The sequence below is a fragment of the Habropoda laboriosa genome, unplaced genomic scaffold, assembly GCF_001263275.1.
Source record: "Habropoda laboriosa isolate 0110345459 unplaced genomic scaffold, ASM126327v1 scaffold9, whole genome shotgun sequence".
NCBI classification, from domain to species: Eukaryota; Metazoa; Arthropoda; class Insecta; order Hymenoptera; family Apidae; genus Habropoda; species Habropoda laboriosa.
Window position 1 is genome coordinate 984,975 of NW_017100191.1, and position 18,581 is coordinate 1,003,555.

Genomic DNA, 18,581 nt, shown 5'->3' on the forward strand with positions numbered 1-18,581 from the left:
AATAGCAAAAAACCATTCGACGAGTACATTCCTTCGCTTAATCACGCAACAAATTATCCACGACGAACGGCGGTGTAAAAGAAAGGAAGAAAAGGTAAGAGCGCGCGCGCGCGCTCACCGTGTGCTCCAGTTTCACCGGTCACATAGAATCACATCCGGAACAATCCATCAAATCATTACCAGAGCAGATACAAAATTTCATTTCCCCGGTGAAAGAAGCTCGAACACGGAAATGTAGCAGCAACAGCAGCAGCAGCAGCAGACGAAGAATATAGCGAGGTCATCTCATCCTCTCGGGCTCTCCAGAAAACGACGCGTTCCACTCCAATTCTCCACTCTCGTCGAATCAACCTAGAATCCCACAGAAAAAGAAGGATAGAAAGGAAGAGAAAAACGAAAGAAAGAGAGAAAGGAAACGAAGAAGGAGGAAAAGATGATAGGAGAAACACAGGTAGAACGTGTATACGCATCGGCGCGTATTTCCCGCGCGCGCTGCCAACAAGAACGGCAGGCAGCACATCGCCGCTGCCGTTGCTTTCGATTAATCGATAAGACAGTTGCCGCCGGCTGTTACTCGTTCCCTTATCATTGGCCTAGTTCGGGGTCAGACTACCGGGGGCGCTGCACGCTTCGTGTTCGTCGCTCCTCCTTCCACATCGCCCACGTTCAAGTCGTGAGGATTGAACGTTGACTGTCGTCGGACGGGCCTCGTCGCCCCAGCGAAACCTCTCATCGTGCACGCGTCCGTCGTTTTACCGCTGGAAAAATGACGGCTCCCGGCCTACGCGACTCGCCCGTGCTCTGTCCACGGTCTAGACACGTCCATGTTCGCCGCGTTATGTGAACGTCCTGCGTCCCGGGGCCCGGCTGTCCGTTCGCGCTAGCATGAGCATTTCTCAGGAGAGCGCGGCTTCGATCGTGTGCAGGGAGGTCTTTGACGAGACGTCGCATCCGTCGCACAAAGGTACGTGGACAAAGAAAAAAGAGAAAAAGAAAACGAAAAAAAGCCGCGAGTCTTTTTTCTCATCGTCAGACTATTCGACCGTTTCTTCCATAGTGTCCCTCTTCTTCTTGCCACTTTGCTCTGTCGATCGATGTAGCACCGGGTGGTTTTCTTCGTTAGCCACCGACACTGTCATCCCTCGGTTCCGCCGCCCTTTTACTACTCAGGCTTCTTAATTCCTGAAAATGGGAAAGATTCGAAAGAGGTCACGGCCTCGATCAAGGTTTCCATTTTATTCAGTTAGACGGTACGTTGAGGTTTCTCCTTCGGGCAGATGGTGAATTCGAGTACTATAGGGTTAATTAGCTGTTCAGAGGAAAGATCGCAGAATGTGTCGAAACATTTAGTAATACGACGAAAGAACAAGGTGGAGGTATAATTGCAATTGAGAAGTTCTTTGGTTCTTTGTTCGTGAGTTAAGGAAATTGTGCTTCTTATCGGTCCTGACACTCGTGACTTCTGTCAGCCGCCATTCCTGACCAAGCAAACTTTCACGCATACGTATGAATTTGTTTTTTCGTTTTTCTTTCCGCAGTACCAATTAGCAAAAATTGCAATTATCGGGGACTGTACAGGAAAATCTCAATAATTGCTCAAAGCTGTGAAAGTGGTGAGCGTGAAAAAAAAAACGATCTAGGGAGGAAAAATGAAAAAAATTGACGAGATGGGGTTAAGAGGTGAAAAGTCATAGGTGAAAGGAGAGAAAGGGTTGAACAGTTTCGGTGGTGAGTTTCCTTGTTTATTTACACCATGGTTGGACGGGAGCACTGAGCTCGTAGCCTAGCGCGGCAAGGAAAATCAATAGGATCCGCAGTGCGGCGAAAGTTTTGTCATAAGCCTCGAGAACCTCCCCCCTTGCTATCTGTACCACTAGCCAGATTTCGCAGGAGCATATTCGCCAGACGGCCGAACATTAGGTGGAAAGTTTCACTTGCAATTTTATTTCGTCGAAACACGAACCTCGACACAGCCGCGAAATTTACGCTCGTTGCTACATATCGTGGCTACGAAATTTCCTCCACCGCGCGTAAGACAGATGTTGTGGCGGTTACCCCTGTACCTCGAGCCACCTGTCAAACGCTTCCATGATGGAATTTTAAATCGGCCTTTTTGTGTAGCGCTGTCACGTCGCCGCGATTCACTCTTCCTAAGAACACGGAAACGTTCCGGCTTGCCTCCATTGAAGATTCAAGATCACGACTTCTTAATTGCACGCTTAGGTTTGCATGATATTGCGAATATCTGCTTTTTCAGCTGCGCTCGAACAGAATTTTTGCGGTAGCTGGAATGAATTTAATCGATGTCAAGGAAGGAAGGATCTTTTAATAGATCGAGCGTAAATTATTTATAACCAGAAGCGTGATCGGACGCGATCTAATAAATGAGGTATTTAATTAAACGGAACGGCTGAATTAACGCGTCGAGAGATTGATTCCCTTATCTGTCGTCAGACGTTTCTTCTTCACGCTTCTGTTTTGGCGACATTACGGCCGTCTAATTTCGGATTCTTTACCTGCGAGCTCAGGTGACTGGCACACGCTACCGTCCAATTAATTCAACGCCAACCATTCGAAGCGTTACTTAACAAACGCAAGAGGAACAGTTTTTGCTAGACTGACGAGGAAACGAACGTTATCGGTTAATTCGTCACGTGAGTCGTAATTTCCTCGGTAATGGCAGTAGTACTCTTTACCTTGAAACGAGACGATGGTAGTAGCACGTAGAACGCGCAAAGGCTCCTCGACGTCCCCTATTTTCCAGAGAAACAGTTCCGCGTCGCCGCCACGTGTATTTCCCACCTGGTCTATAATCGATGAACGGGCGTCGCGCACGACCGTAGAACCTTGAAATCGTTCCTTTCAACCAGCCCGGTATAAATACTTTTCCTCGCCACTTATCTCCGCTCTAGTATTTATAACCCAACACCAGTTTAAAAATTACCATCCTTCGTCGCTGAACAAAAAAGCAAGAAAAAATAAAAAGAAGGAAGAAGTTCGCCGTTGTTGCCGCGTTCTCCTTTCATCTCGCGAACAATGCTACTGAATAAAAAATACTCGACGAGCAAGTTTTTCCTTTCTACTCCACCGAGACTTTGACCTTTTCACGTGGCATCGTGAAAATCTCTACGTACTTGTACTCTTACCTCTTCTACATAAGTACGCGTATACACTCGTGTCGATGCGCGATGGAAACGGCGCGTTCAGTTTCCAACAAGCGAATTAATAATCTCGATGGATCGCGAGAAAACGTGACTTCCGTCTACCGGCCAGTATTTCTAATCAGCTAATGGGAGCGTACACGCGTTACTGTGTTTTCAGAGGTGCTCGAGTATGCGAGACGACTGGGAATCGACCCTGATGCAGAACCACACCTTCTGGACCTGGCCAGGAAGGGCCTTATGGCGGCCCTCCCTAAGGGATGGCTGCCGTGCTTCCACGAGGCGAGTGGTGCTTGGTACTATTACCAGGTGTCCACTGGAACCACCTCCTGGGAGCATCCCCTGGATCCTGTGCACAAGGCAATGGTCGAGGAAGCCAGGGCTAGCAACGCCAGGCAAATGAGCATCGGTACGGATTGCCTGGTGTTTACGGCTGAATGGAAAATATAGGATTAACCCTTTGCACACAGACACACCTTTTGTACACGTATAGATACATACGCGTCCATACATACAGACACACACACACACACACACACACACGTGTACACATTTGAAACGATATCGCTCGGCTGCACTTTGCGCTTGATAGAGACTGAGACTGATTAAACCGATGCATCATCCGCTTCTTTCTTTCTTTCTTTCTTTCTCTTTTTTTTTTTTGGTTTTTTGTAACATTTCCTCAGCGCACTGTTAGTCTAGATGTAGAAACTAGATGATCTAGTATCGAGAGAATTTGATGAGAAGACTGATTCGCAGAACGATACACGAATGTAATATTTTTTTATTCCAAGTATACTCGGGTTTTTTGTATATGTAATTGTAGACGATGATGGATGAATAAAGTATAAAAGATCGTATCATCGAAACGTAATAGCGTGGTGATTGCTGTCTGTTTTTCTTTCAAGAGATGTCGTTGTGCAAAGGGTTGAACCTCGCACTGCGAATGTGTAACAAGTGTGTTGTACTACTTGCTCTCTTTCTTTCTCTCTGTTTGTCGTACGATTTTCGTGTTACGATACTTTTCAGTGCGAAGCGTTTCTTTCCTCCACGAATCGGACTGTCACTCGATAACACCGTTTTCGATAGCGGTTCATCCGAATGCTAGTATCTTTTCGAACGACTTATCGACGTGAATGTAACAAGTAAACAAGATAAGATAGGTGTATCTGCTTAAAAATCTCCTAATGAATAATCGTCCGAGCTTAGCACCGATTATGATTTCCAATTTAATTACCCTTTGTTCGCGAAAGGTGCATAGTCCAAAGTGTGGATATCAACAACGGATACGCGAACCGATTAGAAAAGCAACAGATGCTAAACGACGTTCCGTAAAACACCTGTTCGTTTCTTGCTAACCGATTGCCAAGATTTGAAACGATCATCGACCGTATTACACGTTCCTCTCGTTAGAAACATCCCGTCGGTCCACGCAATTTTGCCAAGCTGCGACATTTCAAGGACCGATTTGGCAATCGACCGCCAACCTGGCTCGGAGACATGAATTACGCGTATATTTTTAGTCGTTTCAGCACGAAAATTGTTTCGCCCACCATTCGTCGTTTCATTTCCACCGATCGAATGTTGTTGTCTTTTTCTCTTTTTTTTTTTCGAGCATCTCTCGATGACGACGTATCGCTGCGCAGCACGCGACACACTCGGCCGATTCATGCACCGATTACGTAAAACCAGGAATACACTTTTGACCTTGCGGCATCGAGTTTGCACAATTGCACACCGTCTCGTTTTCTTTTTCCCGACCGCGGAGCTCGAAACTGCCTACGGTATACATACTCGGTTTGTTCTTTTCCTTATTCGTTCTTTTTTTCTCTCTCTCTCTTCATTTACGTAACGCTACGTAATGCACAGCTACGAAAAAGCTACGTGTTTACGGTCAGCGTTCGTACATTTACATAATCTTCCCGAACCAGTTCGCGTGTGCACACGTGGAACGCGATAGAATCACGATCCTCCGCTTTTATTAATTATTCACTTATACATGTTGTATCGATTACGGTTATGGTCACGTTAATCTTATCTCACGAGACCCACACGTCGCGATTTTACATAATAAACACGACCGATAATTCTGTCACGAGTTCTGTACCGATAGAAAGAGAAGGAGACAGAGAGAAAGAGAAAGAGCCCACCGATGGTTTCCCGGATCCCGCCACGTTTCTATTTACCCTTCCTTTTATCCTTAGCTTCGAGCCGATCGCGACCAGAGACTGATCTTTTATCTCGTTTCGAGAGATTGGTCGTTCGGTGTGTGTGTGTGTGTGTGTGCATTTACCAATTATCATAATACCCAGCTGAAATCTCTTTCGTCAAAGTTCGTCACGTTCACGTCCGAGGACCGATTGTTTTCGTGGAAAGTAAAATCGAGGCAGCGAACCGAGGGCTAAAGGTCTCAACTCTCGACGTTCATCGTGGCCGATTCGAGTGCAATAGAGAGAGTTACACACGAGCGAATCTGTCGCGCGATTCCTTCGATCGGATGGGCGGGCGGCGGGCCGCTTTAAAAGGGCCCTCGAAACTCTTTCGAGCCGTATGCATAGCCGTGCGTGGCATTCGTTAAGGCACTCACGTGCTGGTGCACTCGCTCGTGAAAGTACGTAATAGTTGCTTGAACGTAGCTAGATCCGTCCAATTATCGCGTCGGCGTTCATCGTACGCGGATTGTTGCCTTGTCGCCGGTACACCGAGGGGGGAATAATAAATCGTCGCTCACGCGGATATATTGGCCTGATCTTGACGCTTTTGTAACCGGCTCGAATTTCACCGAGAGCATACAGTCTTGGCAGTGATACCGAGGCGATTCGATGTCAAACCTGAACCACGACATTGCGATTTTCATGGTAAACTGTTACGTACGTAGTTGCATAATTCACGCACGTGTTTCTTGCACTTGTCAGTGTTTGACACTAGGTTTACGTGACGCGTCCTTTTGGCGCGTTTCGAATTTCGCGAGGAAAAGCTTAGAGGTGAGCATGCTATGAGCATAGAGAAAGCTTAGAGAAGCTTGTGCTTGTTATAAATTTTATATGAATACATATTATCAACCTATGACAACGAGTCAGACTCGTGACAGAAATTCTAGTCAGGATATTAGAAAAATAGTTATATCAGTAAGCAAAGTTCATCGTAATCCTAACTTTCGTTTGAATTTGTAACACTGAGAATTGCTAAATGTAATTAATCTGTAACAGATAAACTTTTGTTACCTGATACAGTACTGGAACACTGAATGACAGACGCTTGGATGCATAGTAAAAAGAAATTCATAGGTTAAGGGGTTAATATGGTATAATACTGTTTTTTAAAGAAAACGTGCGGCCAATTTGTCGTGTGTCCGTAGAGACAGGTATATAAGAAATGTCCGTAAACCTAGTGTTAGGTATGAAACGAAACGTATCTTTAGTGGGCTATTCTAGTAATCACGCCGAAAAATTTTGACAATATTCAGGATTTTTTTTCTTTCGGCGGATAGAACGAACAAGAACGCCAACCTTTTTCACTTATCAAGACACTTATCGAGCATGCAAAACAATTTTTTAAATAGCCATTCGATTGTTTGTTCAATGGTATATCTGAAGGTAGAGATAGCGCCTTTAAAAGAAGATGCCTCGTTGGCGGAACTGATTTCAGCTCGCAGACTGCTTGAAAACAGAAAAATTGGAAAGATTGTTGATCAGTTCGAGTACCGTTATCGCAGGTACCAGAATTAGCCATGCAGGTCTAAGTTTGACAAAATGACGCGCATTCGAAGTTCAAATATCGAAATTATCCATTCCTCTTTAAGTTTTACGATGCAAAATGATATGAAATTTTCAACTTAGCAATGTAAATCTGGTATCGGCGAAAGCTAATGATATGTAGAACAACGTGTGAAAATTGCAAAGAGATCAGCTAGCCAGTTTTGTTTATTTTACTTTCGCAAGTTAAACAGAGAAACGTTTCAAGAAAAACGCGTTTAAAGTTCGTGTACTGTTTTTGTCTGATATATATATACACTTACGACTAATCGACAATGCCAGCACATATTTATTCACTTGAGACACACCACTGCACTACACAGTTACATTAAAAAGGGTTATACTACTATATTACTTCAAGTCAGAAGGGGATAATGCGATATAAACAGGTAGAGATGAGCTAGATATTGCCGTAAATGGCTGTAAAAGCCGAAATACGAAAGTACATTCTTGAAGATTTGTATTTCTACCAAATGCAAATGAAAAATCGATTTTTTAAGGCCTGATTACTAGATTGACCCCTTGTGGAGGGTACACCTTGAGGCTTTCAAAAGTAAGTAAAGTTTGGAATTTTTTTCGTAAGTAATTACTCAATGCAAAATTTCAATTTTTTCGAAGGATATGAATGTAACTTTCAGCTTTTCTTTGCAATTTTTGTAAAGTGAAAATAGTACAAAATGGAGGAGTTATTGCGAAACACCTTCTGTTAGAACATCAATTCAGGAGGAACCAAAAATTCTTTTTGATTTATAAATAGAAATGTATTATCTACAATGTAGCATACGATTTTTTCGATATGTCCATTATTTAATATTTTATAAAATGTGGTTTTCCCTCTTCTATGATAATTATAATTTTCGAAAAATTTCTACTCTACCTTGTAGACAATACAGTTTTATTTATAAGTAAATAGAATTTTTTATTTCATACGTTCCAATCTTCGCCGGCAATAGCGGCCAGCAATCGATTCTATTAGGTTGTCCGGGAATAAATTGCGGTTTCTGTACATGAGATTTAATGACGCGTAGTTTTTCTTAGAATGAATTTATTTAATCGAAATAATTTCCATTAGATTCTATACACTTTTTCCAACGTTTTACAAGAGTTCCTATTCCGTTACAATAACAATCAGGAGTTCTAGAATTAATAAATTCCACGAAGGTATTTACAGCATCCTCTTCATCGCGGAAGATTTTTTCCCTCAAAAAGTAATTCAAATGTTTAAAAAAATGGTAATCTGTAGGGGATAAGTCGGGGGAATAAGGAGGGTGTTTTAATGTTTCACAACCCAATTCGTGTGTCTTCCTAATCGTGAATTGTGATACGTGCGGGCGGGCGTTATCGTGTAGGAGTATTGGTCCCTTACGATTTACCAAACTTGCTTGTTCTACAAATAACATTTTATGCATTATAATCATTAGTTGTGCTTTCACCGAATACATGATTGATATTGCGGCCAGTTTCCGCGGCTTTACGTCCTAATTTAAATTCATATAAAAATATGGTACGAATTTGTTTCTTGTCCATTGTTACGTTTTTAAGTTATACTCAGAACAAACGACGGTAAAAAACAAAAGTGTATCGCTTATATGATAGAGCGGCATCTACGCGTTCAAATGGTATATTACTTGATAAACGTAAATTCAAAATATATAGTATAGAAAAGCCCTAAATATGACATAACAGAAAACCGCAATTTATTTCCGAACAATCTAATATTTACTAGAACAGGTTTCTCAACAACTCTGCAATTTTGTAACGCGTTTATTTTTGAAAATTACGTTTGTATCTTCCAAAAAAAGAAACTTTTCGTTTACCATGAAAACTTTACTTCAGTTACCTACGAAAATAAAATTCCCAAACTTTACTTATTTTCAGACATCCAAGGTCGGTTTACCCCCTTGATAGATTAACATATCTCTAAAATATCCAGAAATGTTGGCAAGTATCGAAAGTACGCACGCATCGATGCATTCAGCTGGTTTCATACAGCAGCGAAAAGTCAATATTTGTTGGCAGTTCTTTCCCTTTGGCATTCTCGTTTTCACGCCTGGAATTAAACGGAAGATTAAAGGCACGGTAGTCTAAAGAGCGGAGTTTTTTTAAACTTCCCCGCGTCGAGGATTCTCCCGGGGTAACCTTCTCTCCCTCCCCCCCTCGGTATTGTGGTGGATTTCGCCATTAAACGAGATTCACGACGATGCTTAAAATTCTCCACGATTTTTATTCGCAGAAATGGATATGAACTTTGCACGTCCACCGCCGAGAACGAACTTGAACGCACGGATCGAAAATTGCAGGGTAGAGTGTCTATAAGCAACCCCCATCCCTCTCTCCTCGTCGTATCACCTGTTACGGAATGTACCAATGTGGCCATGTACACCGGGACGTACATACATCGTTACCTATTCGTTATCCACTTTGACACGAAAACGATTTTCTGAGTTCGTGTAGGCATACGTACATACACTATCCTGCACGAGACAAATGTCACTCTCACATCGTAATACGACGTGCTTTATCTGTGAAACGATGTGAATCAGAGCAAGAAATTCGATGCAGTATCGAAAAGATATTTTTTTTTTTTTAGAATTTCCATCAAACAATATGAATATGCATAGAGAGACACGAAAGCTACGCTCGAGAAAGGAACTTGAAAGAGCACTTCTAGCTGTTACATAATAATTCGTTTTAGGCTTTTAAGCGTATTTTCTTATCCATTTCATCGCTGTCCCTTTTATCTCCGCGTCGAGAGTGGAAAAGAGACGAGGAGAGAAACAGTCGTTGACTCTCGCTCTCGAGAGAACGTTGACACTGTCGCCTTCTTTACCCCCCTCGCCCCTCTCGAGAGGGTCATCGCGAGCGAGAAAAAGTTTACGCGCTTTTCTCTGATCCTTCGAGCAAATATCGACTCTCTTACCCCCCGTTCGAGCTTTCCCTCGCTTTCGAAACGCTACACGAAGTACAGTATTATAGTTTTTTCGCTCAACAGAAGAGGATTCTAAGACAACGACCAAGGACCTCGAGTCACACGAAGAAGCAACTCTGCCTAAGGAGACCTCCTCTTCCAAGGAAACCTCGAAACACGCGGCTAAGAACAACACAGTGTCCACCAGGATTCCTACGAAGTTGACACCGTTGACACCGTTGACACCGTTGACACCGTTGAAGAAGATCGTCGGAGGAAGGAGGAAGGATGGAATAACCCAAGAGAAACAATCGAAACGAGATGACACGAGGATAGATAATCCTCTGGCAACTAACAGAGCTTCCAGAGACTATACTAAGCTGAAGTTCCAAGATCCGAAATTCTACGAGTGCCCGAAAATCCTGGAGATGGCTGGTTCGACGAGTGCCGCGAGTACACCTACAGCGACGACGCCAGAGCAAGAGATAGACTTGAAGGAGGTGCTGAAGAGGTCGGAATCTCTCAGTCCCAGGCATGAGAAGGATTGGGAACAGTTGTCTAGTAAATTCAGCTCCGAGGAGAATATCATAGACATCGATAAGCTCAGTGTCAGTACTCTAGCTAGATCGGAGAAGTCTGAGAAGTTCGACAAAGAGAAGCATCCTAGTCAGTTCGGTCAGCAGAAGGAGTTGACCATAAGCGGTGGAGGAACTATGTTTCTGAAGAGCAACAGAAGCAGAGATACTACTCCTAGTCACGAAGGGAGCAAACTGGACGAGTTCAGAACGGTTATGATCCCTGACGAAGTTATAAACGTCGGTGGAGACAAGCTGAAGTCGATCTTGAGAGAGAAACAGTCTGAAGATGGTGAGAACATTGTTGAAACAGTATCGATCGGTCGTCTCGACATTGTCCGTTTAATTTCATTTCATTTTTCACAGATGACAGACCAGTGGACGAGGAGAGAAAAAGCGTGAGGTTCGACATCGAGAAAGAAGTGGATATCAAATTTACCTACTCGGGGTCGGAAGACGACTGGGAGTCGGAATCTGAGGAACAGGACGTACAAATAACCGCAGTTGTTTCGAACAGGGACACTGGCTGGATTCATTCCTCGCAAAAGTCGAATAACCAAAGCATCAACGACGAAACCAAAGTAGATTTAGACGGTAAACCTGAAGATGAGATCGGGAGAAGCAGCTCGTCGTTGGAAAAAGTGGAACAGATTCCAGTGAGGAAGGACGCGAAAATTGTAGGAAAGAGATTCATCGTTCAAAATGTTCCTGAAAGTGAGCATCGTACTAGGTTCGTTCTCCAAAATGTCGCTGAGAAGGATCATCGTCTTCAGATGGCCAGAGACAGTTTGTCCAGAGAGAGCTTCTCGAGAGAAAGTAGTCCTGACTTCACGTCGACTAGCAAATTCAATAAAATCAAAAATATCGATCTAGTGTCGAAAAGTGAGACTGATTATACCACTGATTCGGAAGTCCGCCGAAAGAACACGTCCAAAGTGGATTTCTCGAAGGACGAACAGACTGACGACGACGACACGTCGCACTCTTCCCGAGTCAACCAGAAGTACGAGCTTTCTCGTAAGAAACGCTACGAGAATGCTGTGAAACAGGAGCAGAGCAAGAAGCTGGATGAAACGAAGACTAGATTGAGCTTGGAGCATCACAAGGACATCGACGCGTTGCAGAAGGACTTCGAGGAGAAGCTGGGACAGGCGAAGAAGGAATTGGAGGAGAATTTCGCGGAGCAGAAGAAGCAAATGGAGAAGAATTTGTGCGACAAGTTGGAGGAATTAAAATGCGAGATGGTCGAGAAGGTATTCTTTCCCGTTTTATTTCTTTACTATCTTCCATATATTCGCTATCACTTTTTTCATTATTTTCAAGGAGGAACGAGAAATCCAGAAGTTAATCGCCGAAATGGACGAGGCCAGGCTGAAGAATCTGAAGAAGGTGAAGGCGGAATTGGAAGTGTGCTACGAGAAAGAGAGGCAAGAAATTCTGGCGAATCTGAAGACGGAACTTGACGAGAGAAGGAGAGAATTGCTGGAATTGCGGAACCAGGAGATGGGAAAATTGGAAAGCGAGCATGAACGTGACCTGGGCGAAGAGAAGCTGGCGAAACTGAGCGAGTTCGAGCTGACCAAGCAGCATTCCGAAAGGATCGAGGCAATGAAGAAGGAATTGGAGAAGGAGTGCGAGGATCTTCGTACCCAGCTACGAATGCAACACAGGGAGAAGATTTCTAGGATCACCGACGATCACGAGAAACATCTAACTGAACTTCTGCGCGATTTTCGAAGGAACGTGAGTACCTCGCATTGTCTATTCTTCTAAGTACTTAACGTCGATATCAGGGATTCTATTTTCTCTCGAATAACGCCTTATAATATTACCTCCAATTTAACGTTCAATATTTCTCAAGAATACTAGGTTATGTATATCATACGAAAGAATTTCTATTGCGCAATAGCTAGTTAGCTCGTTATAGATCTCATTTTACTCACAAACACTCGCAATTACGTTTATGTGTATAGATACCACGTCTCTCCTACCTTGCTCTGGACATTTTATCATTGCCCCACTTGTTTAGAGATAGTTCGTTAGCAGCACAGCGGGAGACGAAAGGAGGAGCAACTGACTGAAGAGAATTCACGGTTTCAGGAGGATCTCACCAGGGAAATGTACAATCAACGTCTGGAGGAGATTCGCGCGGATTTGGCGCGAGATGTGGGGAACGAAACGAGAAGGCAGACAGAGCGAGCTATTCAACAAGAGAGCGTGGAGTTCGACAAGATGCGCAGCGATAAACGGCTTCTTCAAGAGAAGTATGTGGCGTTGAAGGATAAGTACATGAAGCTGAAGAGGCAGTGTCGTTCAGCGATCGAGAAAAGGAGACGGGTGGAGGGATACACCACTGCTTCGGAGACAGAGAGGTCGACGTCCACCAGGACGAGAACCGAGAGGACCGAGTCGTCAGAACAAAAGTGAGTCTGCCACCAGCTTTTTTCTCGCTTTGCTACTTTTCCGTTCCAGTCAACCGTTTGCTCTTCTACAGTCCTGTTCGAGCGACTTTCGGTATTTTCATTGCCATATTTTAGGATGTCGTGCCGTTATAGCGGCGTCATACAAGAGGAAGCCGCGTGAAATCAGAGAAACGAACCGAATCGCAAAGGGTTGACACGTTGGATCGCGCTCTGAAGTACTTGTACGTGCTATGACTTTAACAAAAAATCAGTCAGAAGCATGGTTCTGTCCACGCGTTTACGATCTTCTTGTACCTATTTGCATCGAGTGTTCATTTAATATACCAGTACAAAGAATTTGACCCGAACAACACGGCTAAATTTCGTTCGATTCTAGACTGTGCAGAGAAAGAAGTATCTTTAATTCATCATCATTTTAACCTTGCAGTCTTCTTTACAATACTGAACACCGTGTTATTCGAGGGAAGCCTGTATCGAGTCTTCTTGCACATCCATTTTCCTTTTTCACTAGTTCCAGTACCTTCACAGTCTGTATCACTTGTCACACCATAACTGAGCACACTAATTGCCCCGTATGTGTATCTATATTGTACATATATGTACATATCCCTAATGACCAGGCTCTTTGTAAATAACAAAAACCGACCCATCGTTGTATGTACATCTCCATAAATGTTATGAGAAAGCAAGAATAATGGAACACTGTGAAGGTACTCCCTCACGTTCATGCGATTCGTCCTAATCTCTGGCTATAGGCCTTAAATCGTGTGCTCGCGGTACTCGCAGTACCCCGTTACGGAACCCGCGCTCGAGCTCGACGACGACCAACGCCAAACCTCACGAGATACAGCCGACCAACAGCGTGCAGCAGCAGCAGCAGCACCAGCACCAGCACCAGCAGCAGCAACCCGAGGAACCGCACGAGCAGCCGGAAGAATCGAGCGCTCAGAAGGCGAACACGGGGTTTCCGAAGAGCATAGCCGTGGCTAAAACAGCCGCGAGATTTGAAACGGACGACACGACCACCGCCAGCGAAACGAACGCGAATCTGACGAAGAAGAAGAAGAATTTCACGAAGAAAGCGACCACCGCCAACAGACCTAGTACAGCAGCGGGCAACAACCACAACAACAACAACAACTTCGAGAATCCTGTGGAGAACATCAGGAAACAGCTGGAGAAGCTCGAAGATCTAGGTGATCAATTACCCAGCAACGAAACGGCCTACATTTTGCGATATCCTTTCCAAGACAAAGGTGAATTTCTTCAGGATCTGTTTCATACTTTTAAATTTGATCGAACGTTCACTTTCAGTAGTTCGAACACAGTATACAATCTACAATCAAGCGTCTATACAGCTTAAACGCTTCAGTTATTCTCGCGCGCGAGACCTAGATGAAAGTTTCTTTTTTATCTTTTTCTTTTTTTTTACTTCTCTCGATTATTTTCGCGTTTCTCTATCTTTTCTATTATTATTCGTTCGTTTGTTTATTTTCTCAGGCTTCTATAGACTTTACTTTGGCTAACAAAACGGCCTGTACTCTTCCTCCAGCTGTTCGTAAGTGCACCACACAACTACTTTTAGTTCTCCCCCCATTTCTTCTTCTTCTTCTTTGTCTTTTTCTTTCTCTATAGTTCCAAGTTCAACCTTCTATTTGGTTCACTTTCTTTTCGTTTCCGTTACCTCTTTTATTGCACGCCGCTTTTCACAAGCCACCTGTGTACGAGCTCGTCGGATGACACCGAAAAGGATTCTGCTCGATTTTCTAGCACCGGCGAACGCCTCCTCGGAGCTGGAGTTTTTCCGGCACCGAATTCACGTCGAGAGGGATTCAGTAAGGCGGGCGAGGGAGGCACTTCGGCATCAGGAGAACGTATTCCAGGGACGGCAGAGGGTTTGGAAGCAACGTAGCGCTAGGGCGACCCTCGAGCAACTGATTCAGGTATTAACTTCATATATATAATATTAGGTTGCTCCATAAGTTTCGTTCTCTAGAGTAAACTTTTTAAAACAGTGTAGTATCGGGGCCTTCATACTCAAATAGGAAACCGACAAGGGAGAATAGAGAGGGAATGGTTGGTAAACCGAAGGTCCAGAGTTCGGTTCCCGTTGGGCTCCTCAATATTTTTCCGTCGTCGGTTCCTACAACAGTTTATTCTTACTTTGGACTATGTATTTTCCATCGTTAATTATGACAATGGAAGTTCATAAAAATCTTCAGATTTATCATTCAAAAAAGGATCTTACTGCAATGGGCAGTAAGGGCAACCTTTCCTAGTTCGGGGGCCAAATTATCATTCTGTCGCCGAGTCAAGGGCCAGACCAAATTATTAAATAAAATAAATGAATATTAAATGAATTAAAACAAGCTGCTACTTCATATTTCATATATTTATAACATAATGCTAAGGTATAAAGCTCTACATAAATTTGATAATATAATGAACGACATGACAATTTAATGCGAAGATTGAAGACAAACTTCGCTGAAATAGGGGGTTGCCCATATGTGGTCTAAACTGTTTCGCAGTGATCCAGAAATGTCAAAATCTGTCCAGATCCGGAATACAGTAAATTCTCTACAAGAGTCAGTAACTTTGGATTCTACAAGTGACAGTATAGATGGTCCTACGCCTAGGCTGCGTCATTGCTGCACCTATGTTATCTCGCTCGCAGTCAGTCAAGCGTGTAAAGCTACACCAGTCGGTTTCCTTTACGAGATTTCACGGCTCGACAAATCATAATAGAAAAATATAATTTCTTTAATACTACTTTTTTCCATCTGGAATTTTTTTTAACATGTTGGTGAGATTTTTCTGATGAAAATGATATCAAACACGATATAATTTGAACAACATTTACTTATTAACACGTTCACTGTCGCGTCAGATTTACAGGTTGCTGTCAGGCGGCCACAAGAAAATACATTTTAAGCATAGGATTATAGTATTATGCTTTATCATTTTTTTTTTCAATTGAAAATAATGTCTAGCTAGCTATGACGTTCAAAAATTTTAGTTGAAAACATTTATTTTATTTTAATTATTCTAAACATTTGAGGCACTCCATCACTGATGACCACCATGGCCATATCGAGGAAACAATCTAATGTTAATACTCATTGAGTGATTAATTTAATTTCCTAATATATCGCTTTGGATGAATTACAAAAACAAATTGCTAAGAAATTACATTATATACCTATACACATTATCCTTCGAATGTAAAGGGAGAGACACCGTTTGATTGCCAATTGTTTATCACATAGAGTAGGCCTACCTCCACGTAAAAAAAAAATGTAGGGTCGATTCCACAACTGTCAGTAAAATGTAGGGTCGATTCGACAAGTGTCAATAAAATGTAGGGTCGATAGCAGCAGAAAAGCTGCTAAACAATTAGAATTAAATGTAACGATAGAAATTATTGCAATAATGCGTAATGCAATTAAAAAATTGAAACAATCAAAAGAAAAAACGCGAATTCCTATCTTTCTCGATTCTAGAATATAAGAAAATTTGAATAAAATACGCGACGAGAATTGGGGAGAAGCATAAGTTAAACGCGTAAAAATATTCAATAATAAACCAACCAACGGATGAAGCTATTATTTCAATACGCGATGGACTGACTCTAGTATTTACTAAAATTCAAAAATTCTCGTATAAATTCCGAAAATAGATTATTAATTACGGTAAACTACTGAGACGGTTTAATTTAGAGTGGGCATAGTGCATTCGTTCCAAATCAGCTGACAATATACAATTATAAATCAACTAACTACTTAACATGCAATTCATGCAAATTCCTTGGAAGGTAAATTATTAGTAAACAAAATTCAATATCAGAGAAAATATATGAAAAATACTGAAAGAAAAATTTCAAATTAATTTCAATTGCTCAAAGTCATATCAATATCCTACTCGACAAGTCTGAAGAACAACGATGACTAAAATTCAAATGTTTATTTCCCTAAACCTTCAAAATAATTTCGAAATATTTTATTCGAAGCGGAGTATTCCAAGTCAGTATCGATAATTGAAGAAATTATTTGATTGTATTTAAAAGAACCGAAAGGAGAATATTTAAAGTCTGATATTAAATGTCTAGCAAGTACCAGTAATTGGTAAAATGATTTATATTTGTTTTAAAAGGAAAATTTCTAATAGGTATTAGTTAAAATGAATTGTTATTCAGTCTACTGTATTGAAATTCTAATTGATTCTAATGTATACAAGTGTTACAAGAAGGCTGAGTGTGTACAGGGTGGACATAGGCTACCTAGTAGCCCCCGACCACTCTATGAACTTTAACGTCTATACTCGAAAGTGTATCGTCAACACTAACACGTTACCCAGATTATCCAAAAATTGAAGAAGTTACTTTTAAAATTGAACATTCTACGGTGTTTCGAGAGATTTGATAATCATAGTCGAACCTTAAACGAACGTTCAAACGAAGAAAATTTTCCAAAAATCATTTCGTACGTTATTAATCGATAAAACAAAAATTCATTGTTGAAAAATAAATATTTCCTGAAAATCTTCATCTTCCATACAAGATTCAAGATTTTCCCTAATTAAGAGTAATTTCAAAAGATTATCTGTATAAGCTATTATTTCAATACGCGATGCACTGACTCTAGTATTTACTAAAATTCAAAAATTCTCGTATAAATTCCGAAAATAGATTATTAATTACGGTAAACTACTGAGACGGTTTAATTAAGGGTGGGCATGGTGCTGCTTTAGTTTGAAATGATTTATAAACACATAATTAACAGAGGAAAAACCGTGAAACGGCAAAACGTCTACATTCTAATTGTTATAACATGTAAACAGAACTTTAAATTTAGTGTAAACAGAAAAAATATATAATACAATTTATTTCACGGTATTGCAACAAATAAACGTTGAATCAATATTTAATTCGTATAAAAACAATTATTTAACGTAATAATTTTACCTTCACTATGGCTATTTTTAATCTACGACCACAGGTCAACCTGATTTCTAATCCTTACGAACTTTAAATTCAGTCTAAACTGAGAAAATATATAATACAATTTATTTCACGGTATTGCAACAAACAAACGTTGAATAGATTCTTAATTCGTATAGAAACATTTATTTAAAATAATAATTTCACCTTCACTATGGCTATTTTAAATTTACGACCAAGGGTCAACCTGATTTTTAATCCTCCGAACTTGATTTCACAACGAGAAAGTAATAAGATCGTTGAAACGTACTTATTTGTCAAAGAAACTTGCAAAAATGTATAAATAATAATATGTAATGTTTTAACAAATTTTTGGAAGTATAAATTAATAATAAAATTGTGAAAATTAATAAATTATACGTTATTATAACATTAATAGAATTATGACTAAACCGAAGTTCGAAGTCGAGTATTTAAAGTCTGATATTACGTGCCTAGCGAGTGCCGGTAATTGTTAAAATTTGTTTAATAATTAGTAATAGAAATTCTAATTGATTCTAATGTATACAAGTGTTACAAGAAGGCTGAGTGTGTACAGGGTGGACATAGACTAGCTAGTAGCCCCCGACCACTCTATTCACATCTCAGAACCTTCAGGTCAAAATACGCCGCGAAGTGTCTAGGGCCCAGTATAAAGGGTAAATGATTTCGCGGGACATCGGCGGGTCCTTATATACCTGCAGTAGCCATAGACTAGCTAGTAGCCCCCGACCACTCTATTCACGTCTCAGAACCTTCAGGTCAAAATATGCCGCGAAGT

At 41.5% G+C, this 18,581-nt stretch overlaps 1 protein-coding gene across 2 annotated transcripts in view; it reads left to right on the forward strand.

The window, feature by feature from the left end:
- Positions 1-687: 687 nt before the first annotated feature.
- The window catches only part of LOC108570119 (centrosomal protein of 164 kDa), a 24,351-nt gene continuing 6,457 nt past the window's right edge, over positions 688-18,581 (forward strand). The window contains exons 1-9 of one of the 2 annotated variants that reach the window (XM_017931916.1): positions 688-964; positions 3,322-3,570; positions 9,909-10,691; positions 10,766-11,652; positions 11,723-12,142; positions 12,500-12,822; positions 13,078-13,095; positions 13,636-14,078; positions 14,593-14,765. In XM_017931916.1, the coding sequence (XP_017787405.1) occupies positions 886-964; positions 3,322-3,570; positions 9,909-10,691; positions 10,766-11,652; positions 11,723-12,142; positions 12,500-12,822; positions 13,078-13,095; positions 13,636-14,078; positions 14,593-14,765 (3,375 nt within the window). In that variant the 5' untranslated portion in view covers positions 688-885. Of the gene's footprint in view, positions 965-3,321; positions 3,571-9,908; positions 10,692-10,765; positions 11,653-11,722; positions 12,143-12,499; positions 12,823-13,077; positions 13,096-13,608; positions 14,079-14,592; positions 14,766-18,581 lie in introns of both variants that reach the window. The other variant, XM_017931915.1, reaches the window with a different exon arrangement.